We start from the raw sequence: 25,490 nt of genomic DNA, 5'->3' as shown, positions 1-25,490 counted from the left end.
ACCTGTAATCCAGCACTTGAAAGGTGGGCACTGAAGCATCAGGAGTTCAAGGTCACCTTCATCTGTCTAGGAGTTCAAGGCCAGCCTGAGTGACAGAAACCCTGTTTCTCAACAAGAAATGGGTTTTAAAGGAAAATATTTCAACCCTTCATTATCTCTATCCCACTACTACTAACCTTTTGATATATTTCCTACTTAATATACATATAAAATCACACAACAGGGTTTAGGGGTTTTATATGTGTATGTGTATTGAGAAAAATAGATGAATAATTATGTTGGTGTCATTAAGAGTTGAGATTTTCAGGAAGCCTGTACTCCTGTATTTGAATTTGAAGATTCTGAATGAATTGCATCTATTTTCTCTTAAAACCTGTATGTTTTCTTGCTTTATCCCCTGCCACAGTTTACAATCTCTAAGCAACTTAGTAGCAGGAAGCAGCCCTGGCACCCAGGGGATAGCTGCTAGCCTTAGCTACTTGATTCTAGACGAAGGAACTGGGGCATCCTGGAGTAAATACTGGTACACGGTCTGGGTCAGTAGAATGCATATGACAAGCTGCAGCATGTCATCACAAAGGACAGTGACGCTTCCTGTAGAGACTGAGGCCCACTTGTTAACGTGGGACGATTGAACATCAGGGAGAATAACTGATATCCTGTGTAAGGAAAAAAAATTAAAAATCAGAAAGGGGTTTGAAGAAAAAAAATGAAAGGAGGTGTGCTTTAATGCCAGTGCTCAGAAGTCTGAAGCAGGAGCATTCTATGTTTGTGGCAACCTGAGCCACACAGTGAGGGCCAGGCTAGGCGGATTATGTACCAGACTCGTTACCTAATTGATACGTAGAGTCTACGTACATGCCCTCATTCACATGCTCACATAATGCAAACCCTGCAAGAAAATACTGGTCACCTTGCCTGTGGTAGATGCTAGGGACCAAAAAGTTAGACATGTTTCACTTCCCTTCTCAAACTAGCCCTCAGTCTCCGGCAGGTGATGAGAAGCTGGTGTTTACGACTCTCTGCTCTTACGTCGGCAGTATCGCTCGGACTCTGCTCTTTAAGATGAGTTTGGTTTAGGACTGTTTTTCCTCAGGAAGTGGATGTTGTTAATTATGCTTTTTTTTCTTTAGTCTTGGCACGTGTTGTCTTATGTTTTACATTGTACTGTGAGGTCAGGGCTTCCCTAGCTCTTTCCAGAGAGTTTGTGTGGAGTGGTTTTGGGTGTTAATTCAGGCTGGCTTCTCTATGTAGGATTCCTAAGTGTATCCAGTACTCAGTCATTCATATTCTGCTTGTCCTCTTAATAAGTGAATTAAATGTTTCTAGCTTTATCTTAGTGTGTGTTTAACCCTTAAGTGGCTGGAATTACAATCATGTGCCACCTATCATACCTAGTATTGTGAACAGTCCTGGCTGAAAGTGGCCGAAACTGTTTCCCCATCTGGATTGCCCTATTTAGCTCCCAGAAGAGAGCTAGCTTGGGAATCATCGAAACTGTGTGTGTGTTTATCCATGAACAGTGAAGTAGAATCAAATTTCAGTTAGTTTCAGGTTCAAAATCTGGATTCTTCCTCCTATGTAGATCAGAGACAGAAAACTAACATTGAGCATAATTGTTTTTACAGTGTTTAAAGATAATGCTGGAGAAGTCAGGTCAGCAAGGTAAGTTATTTACTGTGATAATAAAACCTTACTCACATCCTTTAAAACAGTTACCTGGAAGCTTCATGAAGAATTCTCAAACTGGCTTCTTTCTGTGAGAGTTATGGGAAAATATAGCTAAATTTTGTGCATACATAACAAGTTCTTCTCGTTCTTATTTGCAAATTAAAAGTAACAGCAGATTAATGCTAAGTAAAGATAACCAACATTGGGTCCAGCAGAGGTTTAGCACAGAGAAAGCTTAAGTTTCTACCACCGAGGACTGTTCAGGTCTTTTACTGATTTCCAAAAAAACCCCACAATATCCAAAATTTAATTACACATGTTTATTTCTGTGTTGTAGATTAGAAAATATAATACAAATGAAGAAAATAATAAGTTGAGAATAACTGAAAGTGCTTCCCATGCAGCTTGGCGAGGCACCGTAGTACCAGCTGTAGTTCTCTGCTGTTCCCAAGCTTCTTTATAGGCAGAAGCCCTGGCCCTCTCACGGAGGGAAGCTAATAGACTCTCAATGCGAGACACTCCTGCAGTGCAGTGCAGTACTTTGTTTATCCTGTAGCAGCCTGACAGCCCTACAAGGACCTCCACCTGGTCCCAGTTTGCATGAGGAAGCAGAGGTTTCCAGACTCTAGAAGGTGTGCCCAGACTCTCAGTGGGAGCATTTCTCTGCTTTCAGAGCCCAGCTTCTTGTCATTGTGCAGTGCAGTGAAAATATGGTGTTCACCTGTAACTCATTGATGAGGTTTTAAATGAGTTTTTTTAAAAAATATACTTAAATTATAAGGGCCCAATGTGCTGCCCCATCCCTACAATCCCAGCATTTGGAGGGAGAGGCAAGAAGATCAAAAGTTGTAGACCCCTAGGCATGAAGGCACACCGTTAGCCCCAACACTGTATCAACTTGTCTTAGACAGGGTTTCTGTTGCTGCAAAGAAAACATGATGACCAAAGAACAAGGTGGGGAGAAAGAGTTTGTTTGGCTTATGCTTCCACCTTGTAGTCCATCATTTGAGGAAGTTAGGACAGGAACTCACACAGGGCAGGATCCTGGAGACAGGAGCTGATGCAAAGGCAGTAGAGGGGTGCTGCTTACAGGCTTGTTCCGTGGCTTGCACAATCTGCTTTCTTACAAAGCACAGGACTGCCAGCCTTGGGATGGCACCAGGGAAGCAGAAGCAGGCAGATCCCTTAAAATTCCAGGTCTACATAGTGAGTTCCAGGACAGCCAGAGCTATGTAGAGGCCCTGTCTCAAAAAACAAACAAAAGTTCCAAGCCAGACTGGCAACATAGCAATGCCCTACCACAAGACAACAAAAACCAAAACAAGAGCTGATAGTGTATGTCTGTGGTAGAGGCCTTCCCTAGCGTGTGCAAAGCCCTTGATTTCATCCTCCACTTCCTCCTGCCCCACTAACCCCTAACAAGAAAAAGGAAGAAGGAAGATAGTTGACAGAGCTTTTTGTTTGATTGTTTGTTTGTTTTTGTTTAAAGATTTATTTACTTACTTTACGTATGTGAGTCCACTGTAGCTGTTTTCAGACTCACCAGAAGAGGGCATTGGATCCCATTTTACAGATGGTTGTGAGCCATCATGTGGTTGCTGGGAATTGAACTCAGGACCCCTGGAAGAGCAGTCAATGCCCTTAACAGCTCAGCTATCTCTTCAGCCCGATAGCTGACAAATCTTAATGTGTTTAAACCAGAACTAACAGCTAACCAGGTTCTTAGAAAGAAGGGTACTGTACAGAATCAAAGTTAAAGCTCTCTTATTTACCTGAAGGCAAATATAAGAAATCAGTATACCTCTCTTACTCTCTTACCTCTTATTCTCTTTTCTTACTCTTGCCCTCTTGCTCCCCCTCTCTCCACATGGGCCATGGCCACCCTCTGCTTCTTTACTCTCTCCCTCTCTCTTCTTTCAAAATAAATGCCTTAAAACCAAAAAAAAAAAAAAAAAAAAAAAAAGAAGTCAGGATACCTTTCCTGTTAGGTATATTTATCAACATTGTTATTCTTTTAATAACCAACCAAGTTTTTAAACTTGCCCCATTCAACATTTTCCTCACACACACACAAAAAACATTTTTAAAAAGCATCTGTCATTTTAACAGGGTAGTCAGTCTACTGAAAAACAAGACTCTAATCAAACTCTAAGTCAAAATGTATTTAACTCACACCCACTTCATGAACATGCCTCTCAGGAAGTGCTGTCTACTTTTGTTAGATTAATTGCTAAGTCCTTGAAAACCCAAGAAATTTCTCAGGTGCGGTAGCAAATCAAATTCAATTTCCTAGAGCTTTCAGAAAAGATTTTATACTTAGAAGTGTGTGTGTGTGTGTGTGTGTGTGTGTGTGTGTTCTGTGTAATCGGTATGCATGTTACAAAGCTACCAAGTAACCAGTGTAGCATAGCAGCACGAGCACTATGGTTGCATGTTCTTTTCGGTTGTGCTCAGCTAGGCTGTGTGTGCTGGACTCAGGAGCCTGCTCAAAACAGCTAGGTGTTGCTCCTGGGCTACATCCCCAGTGAGTATATGGTTTTGATTCACAAGTTTTTGCTGGGAGAAAAGCAAACTAAACAGATTGAAGGACCAACTTAATATTTTTCATATTGTGGAGGACATAATTTTCAGACAAAAAATGACTGTGTGCTACTAGATGGAGCCTCATTTCATACCTGTTGTCTCTAGGAGTTTGTTCCTGGCAAACTCTTATAGTGTCTTCTCTAGTGTTCTTCATCTTGCTGCTAATTCCTTCCTAGGAGAGATGTGGCACTTAAGAAAAATGGATTGGTGCTATGAAGCTGGTGAACCTTTATGTGAAGAGGTAAGAGCCTTTCTCTACGTTTTCCAAATATTTTACCTTATTACTATATTGTGTGTGGGATGGGGAGGGGGAACATGCCACATGTGCCTAGCAGGCATGTGGTGTCTAAAGGACAATTTCATGCAGTCAGTTCTCTCATTCTGCCTTTATGTGGTGGGTCCAAGTTCTCCTGGCTTGGTAGCAAGCTCCCCTACCCACTGAGCCATCTTGCCAGCCCATCTCTTCTACATTTTACTCTTAAAAATGGTTAAGCTTATTCCATAGTTTCATACACAATTCCCTCTTCCCATTGTAGAAGCAATTCTAAAATAAAGAAAAGTTTTATTCTTTCTTAGCATACAAAAAAACCCTCTATAAATGTGTCTATTTATGTTCACTTTTTCCCACTGGTTTTCTGATTATGGCAAGTGTGGGCTAGGTAGGAACAGTCTGACATGAGTGGTAAACCCTCTGGTGGGCAGGAACGCTTGAGGAGTAGTTCAGAGAGCAGATGGCACGAGGATGCCGGAAAGCTTTTGAAGACATTTGAACTCCAACCTCCAAATACTTTGATCACAAATGTTTCTGTAAGTAAATGTCTCTACATGGTCCAGCAGCAGGAAAGATTCTGTCTAAACAGTTGGAATCCATGTAGTCTGTTGGTTGGTCTTAAATTGCATCAGACCTCCTTATCTACACTCAGCAGGTAGCCAAATGAAGCTCTGGCATCTTAGACAGCTGTGGTCAGCACTATCCCCCGCCTACCTTCCTTCCTGCTGTCTTGGAGTCAGCACAGTGGCCCTGTGTGCCTTCCCCTGTCTAGGGATCAGCAGTGGTTTATGTTTTTAAAAAGGCACAACTGGGCTTTCACTGAGACACTTTACCAGTCAGTAAAGTCCACTGAGCACCCGAGAGAGAAAGAAGCAGGTCTCAGAGAATTCTGAGGTGTTAAAATTAGGTAGCCTCTTAGTAGTCTGTGGGTCCGAGTTCTACCCCGCAGTTGGGGTGTGTAAATACCACTCTGGCAGACAAAATGGGAGGGCACTAGGCTACATTGGGGTTTGCGGGTGGCAGCTTAAGATGTGGGGCCCAAATGAGAAACAGCACAGGCTGAGGGGGAGAAGGCAGGGTTTCACAAACTCCCAGTGTCCAGTCACCACTGGGAACCATATAGAGTTGGGAATGAGGGGGCCACCCAGGCTGGCCATAGGAGTAGGGGAAACTCCAGCTTAGCTCAGGGGTGAGTTTTCGTGTCCGAAGGGCAGAAGGAGCCTTCTGCAGGAGACTTAAGCAGCATGGTTCTGTATGATGAAGGCTTCCCCCACAGCAGTTCTTGATGAGAGGGACAGTCTTTTTCCAAACTGTTTATTCATTGTTCATCTTGGAAAATTGGTCCCTATGACTTAGTCAGGGTGGGCCAGAGATTAAAGGGAGTGTCTGGGAGGGGAAGCTTATTGGCTAAACCCTTGGGCTGGCCCATCTAGATAACTCATTAGCATGGAGAACTCTGTTCTGTGCTAAGTGACTAGTGGTCACAATCCTCATGTGAGGTGTCACGGTCACATGTTCCAGGGCAGTAGCCGGGTTTGAAGGTAAACGGCGTGTATACCATTCTCAGATACGAGAAGTAAGGATTTCTGAATCCGCTCAACCATTCCAATTTTTGTCTGGTGACACAACTTGCCCCACAACTGTCTGTTTTTCCAGAGACAGGCTATTACTACAAACCCAGGCTGGCCTCAGACTTCCTCCCTCCTGTCTCTGCCTTTCAAGTGCTGGGATTACAGGCATCCACCACCATGCCTGGGTATTTTCTTCATAATCAGTCCCCAAATCAGTATTAGACAGTTCATCTCAAAGCTCATAGTTTTCAAAGCTGAAGTCCCTTTCAAACTTGGCAGTCTCTTCTCTGTCTCTCTTAGATTTAGCCCTGGCCTTCAAAGGCCCACTGGCCTTCCTACTCCCCGTGCCCCTTTCTCCTGCAGAGCACCACGCGCCGCCTGGCCTTGACCTTTCTCCTGCAGAGCACCACGCACTGCCTGGCCTTGAGAGTTGTTTCCTGTTCGCTACAGTTCTTCTCCAGCTTTCCTGGCCTGGCAGGCGCTCCCCACAGAGCCCTCATACATAGCCCAAACCACCTTCAGTGCTCATTTCTGTCTGTCCTGCACCCCAGGCAGTGCTCACTCCTCTGCCGTGCTTCACGTCCAGCTGCCTGCCACCCGATGCTATGCACTCGGACCTTCCTGCCTCTCAGCTCTTGACTGTTGTCAGCCCTGACTTTCCCTTTGTTCCTCTTTTTATCTCCACCCCCCACTCCTATCCCCTGACAAAGTTCTTTATCTTATTTCCTCTAGTTTCCAAACCCAGCCTTTTTTTCCAAGAATCACTGACATCTTACATTCCACAAATCGTTGTCTCTTTCCTCAGATCCTTTGTGGCTCTTCTGTTCTGTGCCCATAGCTTAATACATAATGGTATCTAATTCATAGTCTTCGTCTTATCTCCTTTGTCTTCAGTGTCTGCTTGGTTGTTTATTTCTTGAAGATAATAGAAGTAGAAGACTTTAAAAGATCCAATGGTCTCTTTGTTCATTTCAGAAGTGACAAAAAGAATTTCTGTTTTCCCAGGATGCAACACTGAAAGAGCTTATGATACGCTCTGGGGATACTTTGCTTGTAACTGAAGGGAAACTTCCTCCTCCGGTAAGATGCTGTTTCTAAATGGCCGTTTTGTAAGTAAGTTACTGTTTTCTGATTACTATGATAATGGTGAATGAGAAAATATAGGCAGTCATTAAAAAAAAAATAGACAGCTTTGCAAAAAATCTTACCAGTCAGTCAGATTTCCTTCCTAATTTCTAAATAAAATTAAAATAGCTCTATGTAAAATATAATTAAAATCATTATATATTATATATATGTGATTAAATTAAAATTATATTTAAAATCAGTGATATAGAGAATGTTATTTCTTCCATTTTTATATTTAACTTATTTTTGAGACAGAATTTCACTATATACTCTTGGCTGGCCTGGAACTTGCTAAATAGACCAGGCTAGCCTTGAACCCAAAGAAATCCACCAGCCTCTGCCTCCTGAGTACTGGGCTTTAAAAGGTGTCCACCATATCAGGCTTTATATTTAATGTTTTAACCCCATCAAAAGTCCAGAAATTACCATTACATCAAAACTAATAATTTACTGCTCTTTAATTTCTTATATTTTCAGTGTTATAAATTCATCTTGTTTTTAGTTTTTGCTTTTTTAAAACGTTTATTTTATTTATTTTTTGTGTATGGATATTTGCCTGTATGTATGGCTGGATACCATGTGTGTGCCTATTGCTCACGGAGGCCAGAAGAGAGTACCAGATCTCCTGGAACTGGAGTTACAATTGTGGGCTGCTATCAATGCTAACATTTTGTTTTATCTTTTTGCCTAAAAAATACTGGTGCTAATTCTGGTCCCCTGAGAAAGCACTGATCCATAATTAGAATTTGGTACTTAAATTCTCTAAAGTAGGATTATTAAATCAAGAGGTATGTATGTTTTTAGAAGACCTTTTTAGTCTGTATTGCTAAAGTGTTTTCCTGACACATTTCAAATAACAGTCCTCTTAGAAAGTGAAAGGGCTTACTTTACTATGTCCTTGTGTGTCCGTGTGTGCGTGCGTGTGTTCGTGTGCATTGATGCACATGTGGGGAATGTTTGTATGTTTGTGGACATATGTGGGGGACATAGTGTTCACATGCATATTGAAGCCTACAGTTGACATCAGTTATTATCCTTTTCACTGTATGTACTGAGGTATCATCTCTCATTGAACTTGAAGCTGGCCAAGTCAGCTAGGCTGGCCAGTCAGCTTGTCAGGGGCAGCTTGTCTGTCTGCATAGGCACTAGGGTCCAAACTCAAGTTAGACTTGCAGCAAGCACCTTATCCCGAGCCTCTGCCCAGCCTGTTGTGATGCTTTTTCTTTTTCTTTAACAAGCGTTCCACATCACTGCTTTTCTTTATTCGTTTTTAATGCAAAAAGGCAAAATGATAAAGCAAAATGTTTCCAAATTCCAATATTCAGATAAATGACATTTACTTATTAGAAAATTCAGGCAGTATAGAAAGCTGTTTGTCAAATGATAAAGCTCTAAAATGAAAAGCAAGAGTCCTATCCATGTCTCCCTTGTACATCCTCCTAAGAAATGCTGTGTAGCCAAGGATGGTCATCCAGTGAGGTTGGCACAGGAGGACAGTGAGGCCCTGTCTGAGGGGAAAGGGGCTTCAGAATTTGCATATGTATAAGCTGCGAGTTACGGAGGATGCACATCCTTTATGCTCTCCCCTGAAGGGTCACATCCCTTCAGTGTTTTAAACTCATGTTCCATGTTTGGATTCATTTACCATATCTCAAGGATCCCATATGGGATCTGCTCTTTTATTCATAATTTCATAGAGTCCTATTGAACTTTGCACAATGATCTTTAAATGTTTGAATAGTTGATATAAAATTCCAAATATCTAAAATGTTGAGCTGACAAAAGTTGGAATGTCCCTTCTCCCCAGCCTTTACCACCTCAGTCCTCTATAGTGGCGTCAAGTTTTCTCTGTATTCTCCAGAGGTTTACACTTTGTGTGCATACACTCTAGTATGTGTCTTCTATGTATACAGTATACATGTATATGCATGAGTACTTTTCATTTGCATAGATGACTATATTCTGTGTACCATATTTTGTGTATAGCCCAGGCTAACTTTAAATTCATGTCAGTTAGCTTCCCAGGTTCTGGAACTACAGGCATGAGCCATCATGCCTGACTTTCCCCTAGTTTTTTTCATTCATATTTAATGTATAAGCATGTGTTCTATCAGAACATATGAAGTTATCTCATTCTATAGTAACTACATGGTAGCCCACTGTGTGGAGGTATTTGTGTTGTGTGTGCTGGAGACAGAAGTGAGAACCTTGCATGTGCTAATCTCTCACTCTGCTGCTGAACTACATCCCTGGACCTATAATTTATCTCACCAGTCTCTTCTCAAAGAACACTGTAGAAAGTGTATATATGAGGGCTGGAGAGATAGCTCAGCCATCAGCATGTACTGGTTTTACAGAGGACCCACGTTTGGTTCCCAGCACCAATAGCAGGAAGCTCACAACTGCCTGGAGCTATGGAAGTAAAGACTCAGTCTTAAAATGTTCTGTTCTTCAGGGTCACTTGAAGATGCCCATCTGGTGGTACCAGCCTGCAAGGCTGTCAGGACACTGTGAGAGTCTGGACCACTTAAACTGTGCCTTTTCTCAAGGTAGCAGCTGGAGGGCTGCTCCCACCCAAGGTAAGAACAGTGCTCTTAAGAGTCAGGTGCAATACTCACATCAAAAATGTTCATGTTTGGGACTGGAGAGATGGCTCAGTGGTTAAGAGCACTGACTGTTCTTCCAGAGGTCCTGAGTTCAATTCCCAGCAACCACATGTTAGCTCTCAACCATCTGTAATTGGGTCTGATACCCTCTTCTGGTGTGTCTGAAGGCAGCAAGTGTACTCACATAAATAAATAAATAAATAAATAAATAAATAAATAAATAAATAAATAAACAAACAAACAAACAAACAAACAAACAAATCTTTTTTTAGAATGTGCGTGTGACTTTGCAGAGGACCTGAATTCAGTTCTCATCACACATATGGTGGCTCACAATCATCTGTAACTCCTGTTCCAGAGGATCTGACCCCTTTTTGCCTCCTCAAGCAATGGTGCACAGATTGCTTTCAGGACACACACACACACAAAGTTGAAAATGAAAATCCAGTTATTCCTTTTTAACATGATTTCATACTAATATTCATTATTAAGCACTGCTTTGTAAGCTCTTTGAAGTGCTATAATCTTAGCAATTGCCTATCCTGTCATGATAACCACATTGATGAAAACATGGTGGAGGAAGGGCAAATAAGCCTCAGACTTTACAGTTTTCCATCATTGAGGGAAGTGTCAAGATGGGAACTCCATCGGGAACCTGGAGGTAGGAACTGAAGCAGAGACCGTTTAGGAAATCTGCTTACCACCGACTTGCTTCTTAGGCTCACATTTTGCTAACTTCTTACAGAATCGTCTGCCCAGTGGTAGCACTGTGCTCAATCAGGAAAATGTCCCATGGGCTTGCCTACAGGCAGTCTGATGGAGACGTTTTTCTAAGTTGAATTTCCCTCTTCCCAGATGACCTTAGTTTATGTCAAGTTGACCAAAAAATAAACTAGTGCAGAGATCTTGAGTATTACTAATACCTGGTACTTTTTCAAAGACCTTTTATGTAGCAGCTCTCAAGAGCCTCAGAGCAACAGCCCCACTTACTGTCATGGGCCACATAATTGTGGCTTCACCATTCCCATGACCACAAGGGCAGGAACCAGAGCTGGAGTCTAGATACACACTGCCTATAGTCTGGGGCCTTTCTGAGTATACCAAAGACCCCAGGAGCTGCTCCTCAGGTGCCATCAGCTGAATTGTTGAAGTACAGGAAGCATAAACTCATGCTCATGCATGCTCATGATGCAGCTCATGCATCACAGTGGACACTGAGCTCCACCAGAGGAGGACCTGCCTTTGCCTTTGCAGAGTTCCCTTCACTGTAGAGAGTGTGCGTCCTCACTGGAAGTGTGGGTAAAGGGGATACGTGTGTTTTAGCAGGTCCGCCTCTTTAGGGATAATGTAATTGCAACATCTTATAACCATATAAGACGTTTGTTCATATGCCTTAAACCTGCACAATGAAATGAATGTAAGTCAGTCAAATTCTTCTCTCCTAAGTGTCAGCTGTGGCATCTGCAGAGAATTATTCTGATTAGATTATATTAGTTCATTGTCAGTTCTAATGATATCTAGGTGATGGACTAGAGGGACTGGAGGGATGGCTCAGTGGTTAAGAGCACTGGCTGCTCTTCCAGAGGTCCTGTGTTCAGTTCCCAGCAACCACATGGTAGTTCACAACCATCTGTAATAGGATCCACTGTCCTCTTCTGGTGTGTCTGAAGACAGCTACAGTGTACTCACTCACATACTGTAACATCTCTTTTTTAGTAAAGGGAAAGGTTGGCCTTGGGTAGTGTCTCTGTATCACAATGGAACTGTTTCAGTCTTTAGATTCTGGTAAGCTGGAATTGGTAGAATGCACTTGTACTCCCCATTCTCATGAGGCTGAAGCAAGAAGATTAAGATCAAGGCCAACCAAGGACTACAGAGTAAGACCCTCTCTCTAAAAGCAAGAATTTAACAAAAAGCCACGCAGGAAAAGAACTTGATTTAATTATGTACAATCAACCTATAGTTTCTTAGTATGTGTTCACAAGGTATTCCATAGTAATTAAAGAACTATAAGTAAAACAAAAATTAGTATGGATATTCTGAGCCTAAATTTTAGTTAGTAGTGTTTTCCATGAGAGAACATTTGACATGCTGCTGCCCCCCTGCCCCGTTGTTTTGTTTTATTCTGGTTGTAATTATTGTGTGTGTTTATATGCATGGGGTGTATGTGGGAGTTGTAAGATAGCTTGGTGGAATTGGTTCCCTCTTTCTACCTTCACATGAATTTGGAAACTTGAACTCTAGTTAGCAGTCTTTCACAGAAAAGCACCTTTATCTGCTGTGTCACATCACTGGCCACCAAATTTACCTTTTTTGAGACAGGATCTTGCTGTATAGCCCTAACTGGCCCAGACTGTAGGTTAGAATGACTCCGACATCAGTGATCTTCCAATGCCTGCTTCCAAGTACTGGATTACAGGCATATGCCACCAACTAGGTGGTATATTTTGGTTTGGGTTTTCTTTTCTTTTTTTTTTTTTTTTAAGATTCATTTATTGATTATATGTAAGTACACTGTAGCTGTCTTCAGACACTCAAGAAGAGGGAGTCAGATCTCATTACGGATGGTTGTGAGCCACCATGTGGTTGCTGGGATTTGAACTCTGGACCTTCGGAAGAGCAGTCGGGTGCTCTTACCCACTGAGCCATCTCACCAGCCCCCGGGTTTTATTTTCAAGATACAAGTCTTGTTAAGACTTGATTCATTCCATGAATATTACTGAGCCTTTTCCATATAGAGTCCATCATAACAGACATTGGTAGATAAACACCAGAACAGTCTGTCTCCTCTTACAAAGCCTGCTCTTAAATATGCACACACACACACAGGGAAATACACAGAAAAATGACAAGTTCACATAAGTGTTCTGAGAAAGAAAAGAACATAGAGTATCCTGCCAGTAGTCTTCTGTGAGGCAGGGGGAGTGGGGCAGAGCAGCCAGCAGGGAGAGGGTATAAGTGAGTGGTCACTCAGGGAGAAAACATAATCCCTGAAGCTGAGTGACAGGGAAGTCATAAGCACATGCAAAGGACCTGGGTTAAGGCTTGGAGGTTAAGTGAGCCTGTTTACAGTCCAAGAACATGTCAGGATACTTCAGAAACATGAGGCAAAGTTAGATTACCCAAATATTCATCTCTGTCTTTTCTGAAGGTGCTCCTGGCCCCGAGCCTGCAGAAGTCTCTCTCCTCTACTTGGGGGATATAGAGATCTCAGAAGAGGCCACATTGATGGAACTGAAGTCTCAGGTCAGGCCCCTTCCTGCAGCACACTTTGGTGTTGATTTGGCTTCTTCCAGGGAGATATTAATTAATCTATTCTTCTATTTCCTCTTCCCCCAATTACAGTCTGTCCTGATATGGCATGTGTTATATGCCATGGTCAGGGGTAAGTACCAACAGGCAGCCCACATTCAACATAGACACTTCTGTATCTGTTGGTGCTGTTGCCCGGTGGTTTCCACTCACACAGTTCCCACAGGCATGCTGTGCTTGTGTTTGGATTGGTCCTCAGAAGCTCGTGGCTTAGTTCCTTTTGACTCTTTAGGGAAACATGACTTCTTGAATCATTTTATAAAGCATTCCCTTTAGCTCTTCATTTATACTGTTTGTACATTGTGATCCACTTGTTAAATGTCATCAGTTCCAAGCTGTGTTGTATGAGTTTTCCTTAGTCAGCAGAGAGCTATCTGTATTAAGATCCTAACTTGGGTATTCTGTTGTCTTGTGTGTCACATCTCACCATACAAATGGGAAGGCTGGATGACGGATAGCACACTGTGATAGAACGGTATCTTGTCCTGCTAGACTGTGGTAGACATGGCAGTTACTAAAGGGACAGATGCAGGACCTAGTATGACCTGCAGTGGCATCTTTTGTATCCCCAGAGAATAAAATAACCCTACTTAACCCTGTCTTGAAAAACCAAAAAAAAAAAGAAAGACTTAAGCTCCATTTCCATGAAAACAAATGGGAAGACCTTTTTATTCCTTGTACTGAGTTGGAAGAAAAAAGATGGCCATTTTTAGGTTTAAAAAGCTGAACAAAGGCTGCTTTCTCTACTTCATCCTCAGTATAAAAGGTGCTTAAAGTTACCTGAGCCTATAGAATTAGAGCACACAGTGTGTGCCTTCCTGTTGGAGCCAAAGTCTTAAGTATTTCAAAACCAAAAATTCTGTCACTGAAGATCAGTCCATGTAGATAAGAGCTGAAGAAGAACTTTTGCTTTGTTTGAGCAGGCTGTGCACATATGAGTCACACCCGTGTAGAATTGGTTACGTGGCTTTGTAAAAACATGATTAGGAAGTTTCTCAATTCTAATGTAGTGGCCCAGGCCTTTAATCCCAACACTTGGGAATAGAGGTAGGTGGATCTCTGTGTGTTCAAGACCAGCCTGGTCTACATAGTGAGTGCCAGAACAGCCAGGGCTACGTAGAGAGATCCTTGTTCAAAACAACAGTGGTAGTTTTTCAGCCATGAGTGCCAGTACAGTACTGTAATGAAAGTACAGTATCCAAGTACAGTGCGGTAATGTACAGTATCCAAGAGGTTGAGCAGGAGGGTTACCCAGACTGGGCTGGAGAGCAGGAGCCTGTCTCAAATTTTAAAAATAATAAAATAGGGCTTTTTAAAACTTGGATTTTTCTGGTCTATTTCAGTGGAAAGGAATATAAAAAGTACCAGGATTTTCTTCATTTAAGGCAGATACTTTGGTAATGTTTTGACTTTTTAAGACAGGATCTGATGTATCCCAGGCTGCTCTGGAATACAAACGTAGCTAAGGATAATCCTCCCGCCTCTACCTCCCAAGTGTTGTGGTTGTGGGCGTGTCCTGCCACAACCAGCTCTCCTGTCCTTTCTAATAGATTGATTTATTGCCCCTGACGCTGAGGAGTCCATCCCCCAGAGTCAGGTAGTGTTTCATTCAGATGCTCTCAGGAACTTTTAAGCTCAGTGGCAATACGTCTATTTCTTTTCTAGGCCTTGGCCTTGCCTTCTGTTTCGAAGCTCGCTGTCCAGTCCACAGCCCTGCTCAGAGTCTGGACAGTGGAGAGCAAGCGCCCCAGCAGGCTCTTGCGCACTAACTGGCGGCAACTCAAGTAAGTGTCTCTGGATTCCTGGTCACTGTCCTGCTGCCACTGTAGGGAGTGAGATGGGCCTATGAGGGCCATGAGTCAGATTATCCCAGGAAACCCATCCCTAGGAACTTGTCATTTGGATAAGCTTCTTGCCCAAGTTAACTCTAGGAGAATATCAGCCTCCATACTAAGATCAGACACAGAGCATTGTGCATTTTCTAGAGACCACATGATCATAACTTAAAGGACTTCAGAGTGATGTGGCAGTTAGTGAGCCCTCTGATATTCAGGACACACATGACCAGCTGCTCCACCTCCAGAAATCTTAGTGGGCATGTTTGGGGCATTTGATTTCTTTTGGCAAAAGCAGCCCTAACACATTCTCTCATGTCTGTCTGATTACCAACCAAAAAGCAACGCAACCAACCTGCGGGAGGGCTGTTTGAGTGGCATCTGCCCATCTTCAGAGCTGGGCCTTCCTGTGTGGTGAGGAGCCACTGCAGTGTTATACTCTCCTTTTCTGAAAGCCTGAGTGCTTGGCTGCATCATTCAGAAAAGCAGTCCTTTTCTTCAGGAAGATACTTGGAATTGGGATCTGGGGCTTGCAGGAAACCTAGTGACTTACTCAGTTGCTCCATTTCAATCCCAGGGAGTACAGACTGGGCCGGAAAGCAGAGCTCTGCCTAGAGCTCCTTCAAAAAGAGGAGGACTTGGGGTAAGGAAGCCTGCTGCACATCCCCACAGAGTGGTGGTTTTCCTGATCAGAAGTGTGCTGTTTCCCCTGCTCCTGAAGTGTCCCACAGTTCTGCATCTCACTGAAGCAGGAGAAGCACCAGAAGTTTAAGGTCAGCCTGGGCTATCCAGCAAGAACCTGCTTCAAACAAACAAACAAAATTGTATTCTAGAGATCTGTATGGCTTTCCTATAACTCACTCTGGTGTAACAACATCAACTGTTAGTTTTTCTGTCATACCCAAGGCGTTACTGAGCACTTGACAACCTGAGACATTCGCATACAGCCCTCCCCGGGGCATGTGATTTATAATGCCACCCATCATTCTGTCCCTGTACTGCCTTCTTCCCAGTGTCTGCTGATGAGACTCATTTTCCCACTGTGTGCTGAGATGGATTTCCAAGTGTCTGTCTCGTGGTCTGGGACCTAAGTGCCTATGAGAGCAAACACTATGTTCATTTCTTTATTTCTGCACCCCTAAAACCTGCAATAGCATCTGTGGTGTAGTAATTTTAGACTAATGAAGCACCCCCAAATCATCTATAATCAAAGTGTCATGAATATTTGCCTCCCTTTCCCCATTGTCCTGAGATTGCTCTTACTGTCAGCCTGTTCTGGAAAACATGCCCTTCCATCCAGGCCTGCCTGACCCTCCGTCAACCCCAGTGACTTAAGCACATCTATAGGCAGGAAGATCAGGAACCAACTTGTGTGGACACTTTAGCTCTCTTAAATGCTTCATCTCCATGAAAGGTTTCTGGTAGTTTCTGGTTCCGTATGCAGAACTCATGAGTATTGATTTCACCTGCAAACTCACCTTGAATATTTATCATTTAGATGCTTCCTGAATTGGCAAATGAAAATGGGTCATCTTGTTCATGACTTTTCTAGTGCTGTGATTGCTAGTAAGACTGAGCCTTTTCCAGCATACTTATAAATCTTTATGAGCATTAGTTCTGTATATTTTGCATGTCTCTCAAGGCGTTTCTTAGCAGACACTCTGGGTTTGACTCTGGATAATATGCAGAGCTTATATGTTGTAAACAGTGGCTTTCACAGTAGAGTAGTCTTGTGCCATGCTGCTGTAGGAGCTCTGCTGCAGTCTTCGGGTGAGGTCCCCACCTCCATCTGAGCACCATTCAGGAACTGGAGAAGGGTGGGGGAGCCTTGCCCATCACACATTCATCTTTTCTGTGCTTTTGCCCGCCATCTGCTTTGCTTTGCTTCTGTAGGCCCCAAGATGTACTGCTGAGGACACAGCTCCGCATCCCTGGTGAAAGAGCCTACTCCCTGGCAACAGACCTGGTATGGGACACTACCAGAGGATGGACTGCTGGCTCCTTGAGGCAGAGAGTAGCTGACTTCTATTCTCTTCCTGTGGAGAAAATTGAAATTGCCAAATATTTTCCTGAAAAGTTTGAGTGGCTTCCAATATCTAGCTGGGTAAGTTGGGCTTTCTCAGGAAACCAGGCTCTCTCTGACTGACCTGATGTTAGAACAGAGGTCTTCCACAGTGGCAGAGAGGCGAGTGAAAACTTCAAGTTGAATCTTATTGATATTTGATGTTCCAATAGAATCAGCAAGTTGCCAAAAGGAAAAAGAAGAAAAACCAAGATACTTTGCAAGGGGGACCATATTACTTGAAAGATGGAGACACTATTGGCATTAAGGTGGGTTAAAAGCGAATTTATCATTTCGAATCAAGGATCAAATATTTCAGAGAGGGGGGCTGGTGAGATGGCTCAGCGGTTAAGAGCACCGACTGCCCTTCTGAAGGTCCTGAGTTCAAATCCCAGCAACCACATGGTGGCTCACAACCATCCTCAATGAGATTTGACTCCCTGTTCTGGAGTACCTGAAGACAGCTACAGTGTACTTACATATAAATAAATAGATAGATAGATAGATAGATAGATAGATAGATAGATAGATAGATAGATCTTTTTTAAAAAAAATTTTTTCCAGAGACGCTTACCAGATAGTCTAATCTTACACAAATTGTTTCAGAGGAAAGACCAATAATTCATTGTGTGAGGACAGCAGGTAGACCCTGAGACCAGGACTGTCAAGGACAATAATAAAGGACTTAGCCAACTTGCTTATGACCATTGTCCTTGTTTCTTTTCCCATCATTCTGATAAAGCATCCTGACAAAAGCAACTTAAGAGAGAAAAGGTTTATTGCAGCTCATCATGGTGGAGTCACAGTGACAGGAGCTTGAGGCACCTTGTCACATGACAACCATAGTCAGGACAGAGAGTGATGAGCTTTCATGCTTGCTGCTCAGCTCTTCATTTTGTACAGCCCAGGATCCTGTGTCCAGAGAATGACACCACCCATAGTAAGCAGGTGCCCACCCCAGGTGAGGCAGTCAAGACCATCCCTCAGAGGCTGCCTCTACAGTCTGTCAAGTTTGCTGGGAATATGAACCATCACACTCAGGGAACATAAAAACCTAACTCTTCAGTAAAATACTTACAAGCAAACGGCTTGGCATGGTAGCTTATACCTATAATCTCAGCACTTAGGAGTTGGAGGCAGGAGGATTCTAAGTTTCAGGCCAGTCTGGGCTTTAATAGCAGAGCTATTTTCATTCATTTGTGTATGTAGCTGTGAACACCTGTGTATGCAGTGGAGGATGTTGGGTATCCCGCTCTAACACCTTCCACTTTATTCTCTCACTGAAGCTGGAAATAGGCTGCTGGCCAGCAAGCCCTGGTGGTCCCCCTGTTTCCACCCCTCTTAGAACAAAGGCTTGCAGCTTGAGCCACAAGTACTCTTACCTGCTGGGCCACCCTCCCACCCAGAGGAAGGACAGAACGGTCTCCACAGAGTTGTCTTCTGATCTCCACATGTGTGCTGTAGCATGTGCATGTCATGCCTATGCCCCCCACATATACACATAAATACAAATACTGACTGAAAAAAATTAGAATTTTTCAAAAATCAGTTAAGTTTGAGTACCTTCTTTTTCTTTTTAGTTTGGATAGTTTACTATCTGCCTGTTCTAAATGTAGACTATACTGAAAACCTTGGTCTTTATTGTTTTGAAATGCAGAATCTCCTATTTGATGACAATGATGATTTCAGCACAATCAGAGATGACATTGGAAAGGAAAACCAGAAGCGGCTAGCTTTGGAAAAAAAGAAAAGGTGAGTGTAAGGCTTGGCCGTGGTCCACTCAAGGCCATTAGGGATGCAGGCCTGGCATATCACTCCCTTTCCAGACACCTCACCTGATCTTCTGCAGGGCCCTAGTTGTCACCCAGCAGTGTTCCAGGTCAGCTGTCATCTTCATCACTGTGTAGAGCTAGAACATGTGTTCAGCCGGCATCTCCCATTTGCATACTATTGGAATACTGCATCCTCACCAACCTGCACTGCTTCCCACTTTCTCCTATCTTATATTTTATGCTTAATGTTATTACAGGCTTTCAGACTCAAAAGCCACCAAAGGAGTTCATTGTGAGTTCACCTTCATAGGGACCAGCATCACTGTCACCTACATATCGTTTCAGAGAGCATGCTTGCCCTACATCACTGACAGCCCATAACAAATGGTGGGAGCATGGCACTCTTCTGCCATATGTGAGTGAACCTCATGGTGGCTGCTAACAACGATCCTGGGTTATCTGTAAAGCATGTCTCTAAGCACAGTGCCTAGGTCAAAAGCTATGGCTACTGGTGTAAATATGCCTTCTGGTAGAAAAGCCAACAAGCCAAAATTACATTGGTGAAAAGCCTGAGCAGAAGGGAAGTGCAGCAGCTTGTCAGCATACAGGAAATGTTCAGTTAAGCTCATTCATCAGTCAGACATCAATTCAAACCACTACAGGTCCATTTAGGCTGCTGAAATGATGCCACACTGGTGAGCAGACCGTGCCTAGGTCGCGGCTTTGATAACAGGTGTAGAGCTGGAACACCACTTTGAAGGTGCTGCTTACTCCTGGGGAGCACACACCTGTCACACAGCAACACCCTCACAAACGCACTTTTGGCAGACACATGAGAAAATGCAGTAGCCTGAGCTCAGCCTTAGCATGGGTCTCATTGGAGCCATCTGAAGAGGGTACTGTACATTGTAAATACCAGACCCAGGAGTCACAGTACCGTGATTGTGTCTGGAAGTCACAGTGAAGACTAGTTTGCTAAGTGGTCAGAGAGGTGGGTCTCAGGGACTGAGGGACCAAAATGGAGCCACCTGAACTGTCACATAGATATGTGGGTATGATTTGGGTACACTGAATGTTTTCAATTAAAAATGTGAGGGAGAAAAAGGTCACTCTGCTGTGAAAGGATTGTGCACAGCTGCCTATTAACAATGTGTAGCCAGGATGTGGGGAACCCTATTCTCACATGAGAGTAAACTGGGGCCTCACATGGGCAGTTGAAAAACATCTGTCCAGCCGGGCGGTGGTGGTGGCGCACGCCTTTAATCCCAGTGCAGAGGCAGGTGGATTTCTGAGTTCTAGGCCAGCCTGGTCTACAGAGTGAGTTCCAGGACAGTCAGGACTACACAGAGAAACCCTGTCTCGAAAAACCAAAAAAAAAAAAAAAAAAAAAAAAAGAAGGAAGGAAGGAAGACATCTGTCCAACTTGAAAATCCTATTCTACCTTGAGCCCTAGTATCTGGAATTCATTTGGGAGCCATTCTAAGTACCCTCAACACAGGGGCTGGAGAGATGGCCCTTGCTGCTCTTGCAGAGGACCTAACTTCAGTTCTCAGCACACACATGGTTTACAACTATTTATAACCCCTGTTCCAGGGGATCCAGTGCCCTCTTCTGACCTCCACAGGTAGTAGACATGCAGGCAAAATACTCATGCACATAAAAATAAATTTTAAATGAACAAAAAACAACTCTATAAGCCCTCACCCATGATTGTGTATCAGTGATGCCTTCTGTCTCCCACAGCCGAGAAGTCCACCGTGCACAGAGCAGCGATTTGTTCTCCAACGCAGGGATGCCCGCTAGGTTCCGGGGACCAGAAGCTTCTCTGTCCATCCACGTTGCAAGCTTCAGATAGCCCCCGCAGCAGTATTTCCTGTGCTCCAGATAGAACTGTCCTGTCAGTTCTATGACAGACACCTTGTGGCTTTATGGTGGACAAGTTGGTTGCCTCCACAGCCAGTGATCTCAAGTCTTCAGCTTTGTGACAGGCGAAAGGATGGCACTTCTCAGACCAAGCAAGTGCGACTGATTACTAGCTCTGTGACACAGCAGCTGCAGAGCCGGCTCAGACTCAGACACTATGCCCGGAATAGACCTTTTACCTGTGGCATGTGGCATGTGGCCTGTGGCCTCTTTCCAGAAAGTATACTTCTGGACAATGGCAAGTTGCTCAAAGAGGCCAAATCTGATAGGTAAGCCACAAGGTCAGTTACTTACCCACTCTTGAGGTGACCAGTTAGTCATCTAGTTCTGGCACCTTACTGACGCTGCAAGGAAGGATGTGTGTCCTGACTTCATTCCCAGTTTTCCATCCTCACTATGCCATGTGCCTCCTCTTGAGCCAAATTCAAAGTAGAACTCTAAGCTAGCTTGCAGGAAAAGCTATGTATGGCATTCACCTGCTGTGTTATCTACCACCTATGTACTCTGGCAAGAGGCAGGACAATCAAAGAAGCCTAGCACAACAAATGCAGGCTCCCATTTGTCTTGGGAAAACTGAGGCCTCTTCCTTCTCAGTCAGCACAGGTAACTGAGTGAAGAGATTTGGTATTTATGTACTGTAATTAATACACTATCAAAACACCATCTATTACTGAACTAGCAGGTTTAGGATCTGGGCTGACTTAGCCTATGACAGACAGTATTCCTAAGAGTTGTTGTCAGGGTATCAGTTTCTTACAGCTCTTCCATGTCTTCCTGTAACAGAACTGATGTGGTGTAAGACAAAGACAAAGTGCCTCTGGCCTGGGCTTCAGCTAGCCCCTGCTGGCCTGGGCTTCAGCTAGCCCCTGCTGGCCTGGGCTTCAGCTAGCCCCTGCTGGCTTTTCACATTTCTGGTGCAGCTATGCTGGCTTCTCTGTGGAGCTGATGCTCAGCTGGTAATCTTGCTCTTCCTTTGTCTTCCCAACATCATTTGCCAGAGTCGATGTCACGTTAGGTGACTGCTTCTTTTGAAGCCCCTGTATTATAAGATGTTGGACTTGGACTAGTTACCTTTTCTGGCCATGTCCTTGTAGCTACACACCAAGGGGTTCTGGGAGACCCAAACAGTAAACATTACTTGACCACAACTGAGCCCTCTGGATACTGGATACTGTTTCTTGTACTGTAACTGACATAGTTCCTTAGTTTGTCCCCAGTCTCTGGCAATACAGTACTGATGTACTAGCTCAGACACTTTGCTTTCAGGAAGCCAGAGGCTCCCTGACTCTCTTAGTACCTGGAGGAGCCAGAAGACATGCCTCAAGTGCTGGCTGCAGCCTTAGTCTGTTGACAGGCCTATCTGGTTGGTTTCTTGTTTGCGTGTTTGTTTGGAGAATAAAATAGACAAAACAGGGAAAAACACTAAGACTTTATTAAAGAAGAAAATAAAACGTGTTTAAAGTTGCAGTCCTCAACTCTGTCATATACTGTCTGCCGCCTGTGTTCTGCTGCTTGAAGAACTTGTGTGACTTTTTCTTCAGCAGCACAACTTTCTTTTTTTTCTAGACATTCAACAAACATGAGTTATATTAGAAAAACTGATTTTGGAAATAAATATATTTTGGCTTAAAATAAATGTAGACTCTTGGGAACGTGTACTGAAGACCTGGCTGTTGAGTAGTTCTGTTCACTATTCTGGGGAATAGGATCTGGCCAGGGCCATTTCAGTAGGTACTATGAATTTCCTGGCAATCCAAAAGTGGTTTCACAGCTGCTAGCTTCCCCCTAGGTCAGATATAATTATGAGAGACTCAACAATACCAGAACCGCCACACTACCTGCAGGAGCACAGCAGTTCAGCAAGCCAACCATCCATGTGGGAAGGTGAATGACGGGCACCCTGACAAGAAGCATGAATGGCAACTGCTGTCCAGAAGTTTTTGTTGTTGCTAGTGACTAACCCAGAGCTACGCTGGCTGAACTGCACATCAGCAGACCCTTGGAATATAACAGCTCTGTTCTGCTTTATAGCTACCAAGTCAGCTCTCTTCAGAACCGCTAGCAACTGTCAGCACAGAAATGAGGACAGGAATGCTCACTGGAAGATCAAAAACAGGCCTGTTTTATTATACACAGAAGAACTTATTTACAACTCTCTGATGCAGACTATGTACATAACAATACAAGAGGCATCTGCTCCAGATGGTCACTATAAATTAAGATTATAAATATGAGGGGTTAAGGTAGTCCCACCTGCAAGCACAAAACCTTTACTCCAATTCCTTGGGATCCTTCATTCTATCCCTCTCCAGAACTCTAGAGAACTGCTATGGGTTTGGGAGTCGGGTGTTTGGGGCAGGATGGTGATGGCCAGAACACATCTGCGGAGAGCATGGCCACCTGGCAGGTCCCTCCAGCACTCAGACTGGACCTTTCACTTTTTGTTGACAATAATGATGTCTAACACCCTCACCCAAACATGAAGCTTTCTCGAGAAGGCCACCGCCCTCAGTTGTTTCTCAGGACCCTAGTCATCTAAGTTTCAGCTGGTCTGGCTGGCAAAAGCTCTGTGAATTATCTGAGGTTATCCCTGCTTCCACATTCTGGTCTACGTTGACTGCTCAGTGGAAAATAGAATCCCAGGTGGAAAGGTGAAAATTATTTCCATTCAGGGAGGCAGCAACGACCACACACAGGGCAAAGATTCTCCCAGCCCACAGCTGATACACAATGGATGGAACTCTAGGCCTAGGGCAGAACACAGCAGGAACAACACTGTAGGCCCTTTCCATACTCCACTCTGCTCACCAGGGCTCTCAGATCTGTCACCAGGAAAGGGAAGATGAACAAGGAATCTAGTTTTCAGAAAAAACAGCAGGTCAACCTTGCCTCCCAGCTGGAACTGCTGCAGACTCTACCTAGAGTCCAAATTCGGCACTTCCTTCCCATGTCGGATGGGGAAGCACTGGCAGAGTTCACAGACCTGTCATCTCTGGTGAGGACCACAGAGCAGCAGCCCTCCTCCTACCAGGGCTGAGCTACAGCCCTTTCCAGCTGTTACATAAGTCCCTGTGGAGGACTGTCTCAAAAGTAGAGAAGGGTAAGTCAGCGGCAGTGACGGCTAGGGACAGCCTCATCTGGGAACTGCCCAGCAGATAGTGGCAGGGCAGCAATAGCCAAGAGGCCTCACAGGCATCTCCTGGGACAACAAACCTCAGCGCAGATGAGAAGCCACCCAAGATGGCTCCAGATGGCCGCCCCTATTCATTCTCTCATGGCATATGTCACTTCTGGCATCCAGGAAGCCTGGTCTCCACAGGAATGCTGAGTTAGTGGCAATCCTTATCTGCCCCAGACTGGACTGTAGACACCTGTAGCATCCTGAGGAGATACATGGGCTGTCCACATGCTCACAGCCCAGAGGACAAGAGTGGGGAGAACCAAGTGTCCTGAGACCTGGCCTAAGCAGGAGGACTTTCCTTCTTCCTCACAGACTATAACAAGCCTGGAAACACATCCATGCCATTTTCAAACCAGGAAAGTAAATAAGCTTGTTTTTTAAAACAATGAAACCTTGTGAACAAAGGGGGCAACAGCAGTGGGCTGCCTTTGCGGGGCTACTGTGAAGAACCACAGAGTGGGTAGCAGGCACAGAGAACATTCTGGTGAGGGCCACTGAGGCCAGACCCAACTCTGTTTCTGAGAGCCAATAGAGGCAGAAGATGGTACTACCCAGTGTGACCAATAAAGGGAGTGCACAGCACAATCCAAGCATGTGCCCCAGGTAAGAAGGTTCTGCAGGGGTGCCAGGTGCTGGGCGGTCAGGCTTCATTCACCACATTCCCTGTGGCCCAGTAGGCAGGTTAGCAAGAGCCACAAGTGGATGTGACACAGTCTGCCCCAAATGACTGCAGCTAGGAAAAGTATTCTCTCAAAGGTAGCTGTGTTGGTATGTTCAAGACTCCAAAGCTGTTACCAACCGGCATTGGGCTTCCTGTCTCTAACAAAAGGAATAGCACCATGAGAAAGGCCAGGGGCTGAGTGCTGGCAGTGTCCTCCCTAGGCCTCAGTCTCGGGAGGAGCGGAGAATGCAGGCAGAGAACGCAGAGGCTAGGCCTCGGCGGCAGGGGAGCTCCGGCTCAGCTCCTTGATCCCACAAAGGATCCTCTTCATATGGCCCACTTTGGTCACACCAAGGTCCTGCAACAGAGAAGGAACACAGGCAACATGGATATTTGGAAGAAGGCTCAGACCAGAGGCTCTACAAATGGGCTGCCACCAAAAAGCTTTCTCAGTCTCCTTTCCAAGTACAAATTAGGAAAATGATCAATGGATGAAATAGGAAGGAAATCAGCACAAATGTCAGTCATGCAGACACCCAATGCATGGTTCCTGTGTCCTACAAAGACTACTGTTGTGAAGGACAGCCAGCAGACAAAGAACAGAGGCCTGACAGCAAGTGGGTGGCATTGGGAGAGCTACCAGTTAAGGAGGTCCCCATGACCATTTTCTGCCTTTGGATACAACCAGAAGCAATGCCGACTCCAAGATAGCTCTGCAAGGCCGAGCAGGCCAGGGCTTGTCTATGTGAGTCAAGTGCAGTGGGTGCAGACCTGACCACACATGCACAGGGATGGGAGGATGATCCACCTGACCCTCGTCCCTGCGAGGTGAAGTGGCAGCAGCTGCCCAGGAGCCAAGTGGTTGCCTGTGAAACCAGCCTTGAGAAAGCAGACTCTTCCATCTTCACTCATTG

The 25,490-nt window shown here is 44.3% G+C and overlaps 2 protein-coding genes across 9 annotated transcripts in view; one reads left to right on the top strand and one right to left on the bottom strand.

The window, feature by feature from the left end:
- Positions 1–22,189, top strand: part of Usp40 (ubiquitin specific peptidase 40) — a 76,975-nt gene extending 54,786 nt beyond the window's left edge. For 2 of the 5 annotated variants that reach the window (XM_085839203.1, XM_085839209.1), the window contains exons 22-32: positions 1,629–1,665; positions 4,431–4,495; positions 7,102–7,176; positions 9,680–9,803; positions 12,982–13,076; positions 14,808–14,926; positions 15,555–15,620; positions 16,871–17,081; positions 17,213–17,308; positions 18,697–18,791; positions 20,555–22,189. In XM_085839203.1, coding sequence (XP_085695329.1) covers positions 1,629–1,665; positions 4,431–4,495; positions 7,102–7,176; positions 9,680–9,803; positions 12,982–13,076; positions 14,808–14,926; positions 15,555–15,620; positions 16,871–17,081; positions 17,213–17,308; positions 18,697–18,791; positions 20,555–20,666 — 1,095 coding nt within the window. In that variant the 3' untranslated portion in view covers positions 20,667–22,189. Of the gene's footprint in view, positions 1–1,628; positions 1,666–4,430; positions 4,496–7,101; positions 7,177–9,679; positions 9,804–12,981; positions 13,077–13,175; positions 13,216–14,807; positions 14,927–15,554; positions 15,751–16,870; positions 17,082–17,212; positions 17,309–18,696; positions 18,792–20,554 lie in introns of those variants that run through there. The other 3 variants (XR_015047361.1, XR_015047360.1, XM_085839220.1) reach the window with 3 other exon arrangements.
- Positions 22,190–22,833: 644 nt separating this feature from the next.
- The window catches only part of Dgkd (diacylglycerol kinase delta), an 89,210-nt gene continuing 86,553 nt past the window's right edge, over positions 22,834–25,490 (bottom strand). For all 4 annotated transcript variants that reach the window (XM_021157517.3, XM_021157525.3, XM_085839236.1 and 1 more), the window contains one exon: positions 22,834–24,934. In XM_021157517.3, coding sequence (XP_021013176.1) covers positions 24,845–24,934 — 90 coding nt within the window. In that variant the 3' untranslated portion in view covers positions 22,834–24,844. The remainder of the gene's footprint in view (positions 24,935–25,490) is intronic.

The sequence above is a fragment of the Mus caroli genome, unplaced genomic scaffold, assembly GCF_978045245.1.
Source record: "Mus caroli unplaced genomic scaffold, Mus_caroli_1 scaffold_1, whole genome shotgun sequence".
Taxonomy (NCBI): Eukaryota; Metazoa; Chordata; class Mammalia; order Rodentia; family Muridae; genus Mus; species Mus caroli.
Note: the sequence above shows the minus strand (reverse complement) of the source record. Positions and strands in the feature narration are given on the sequence as shown.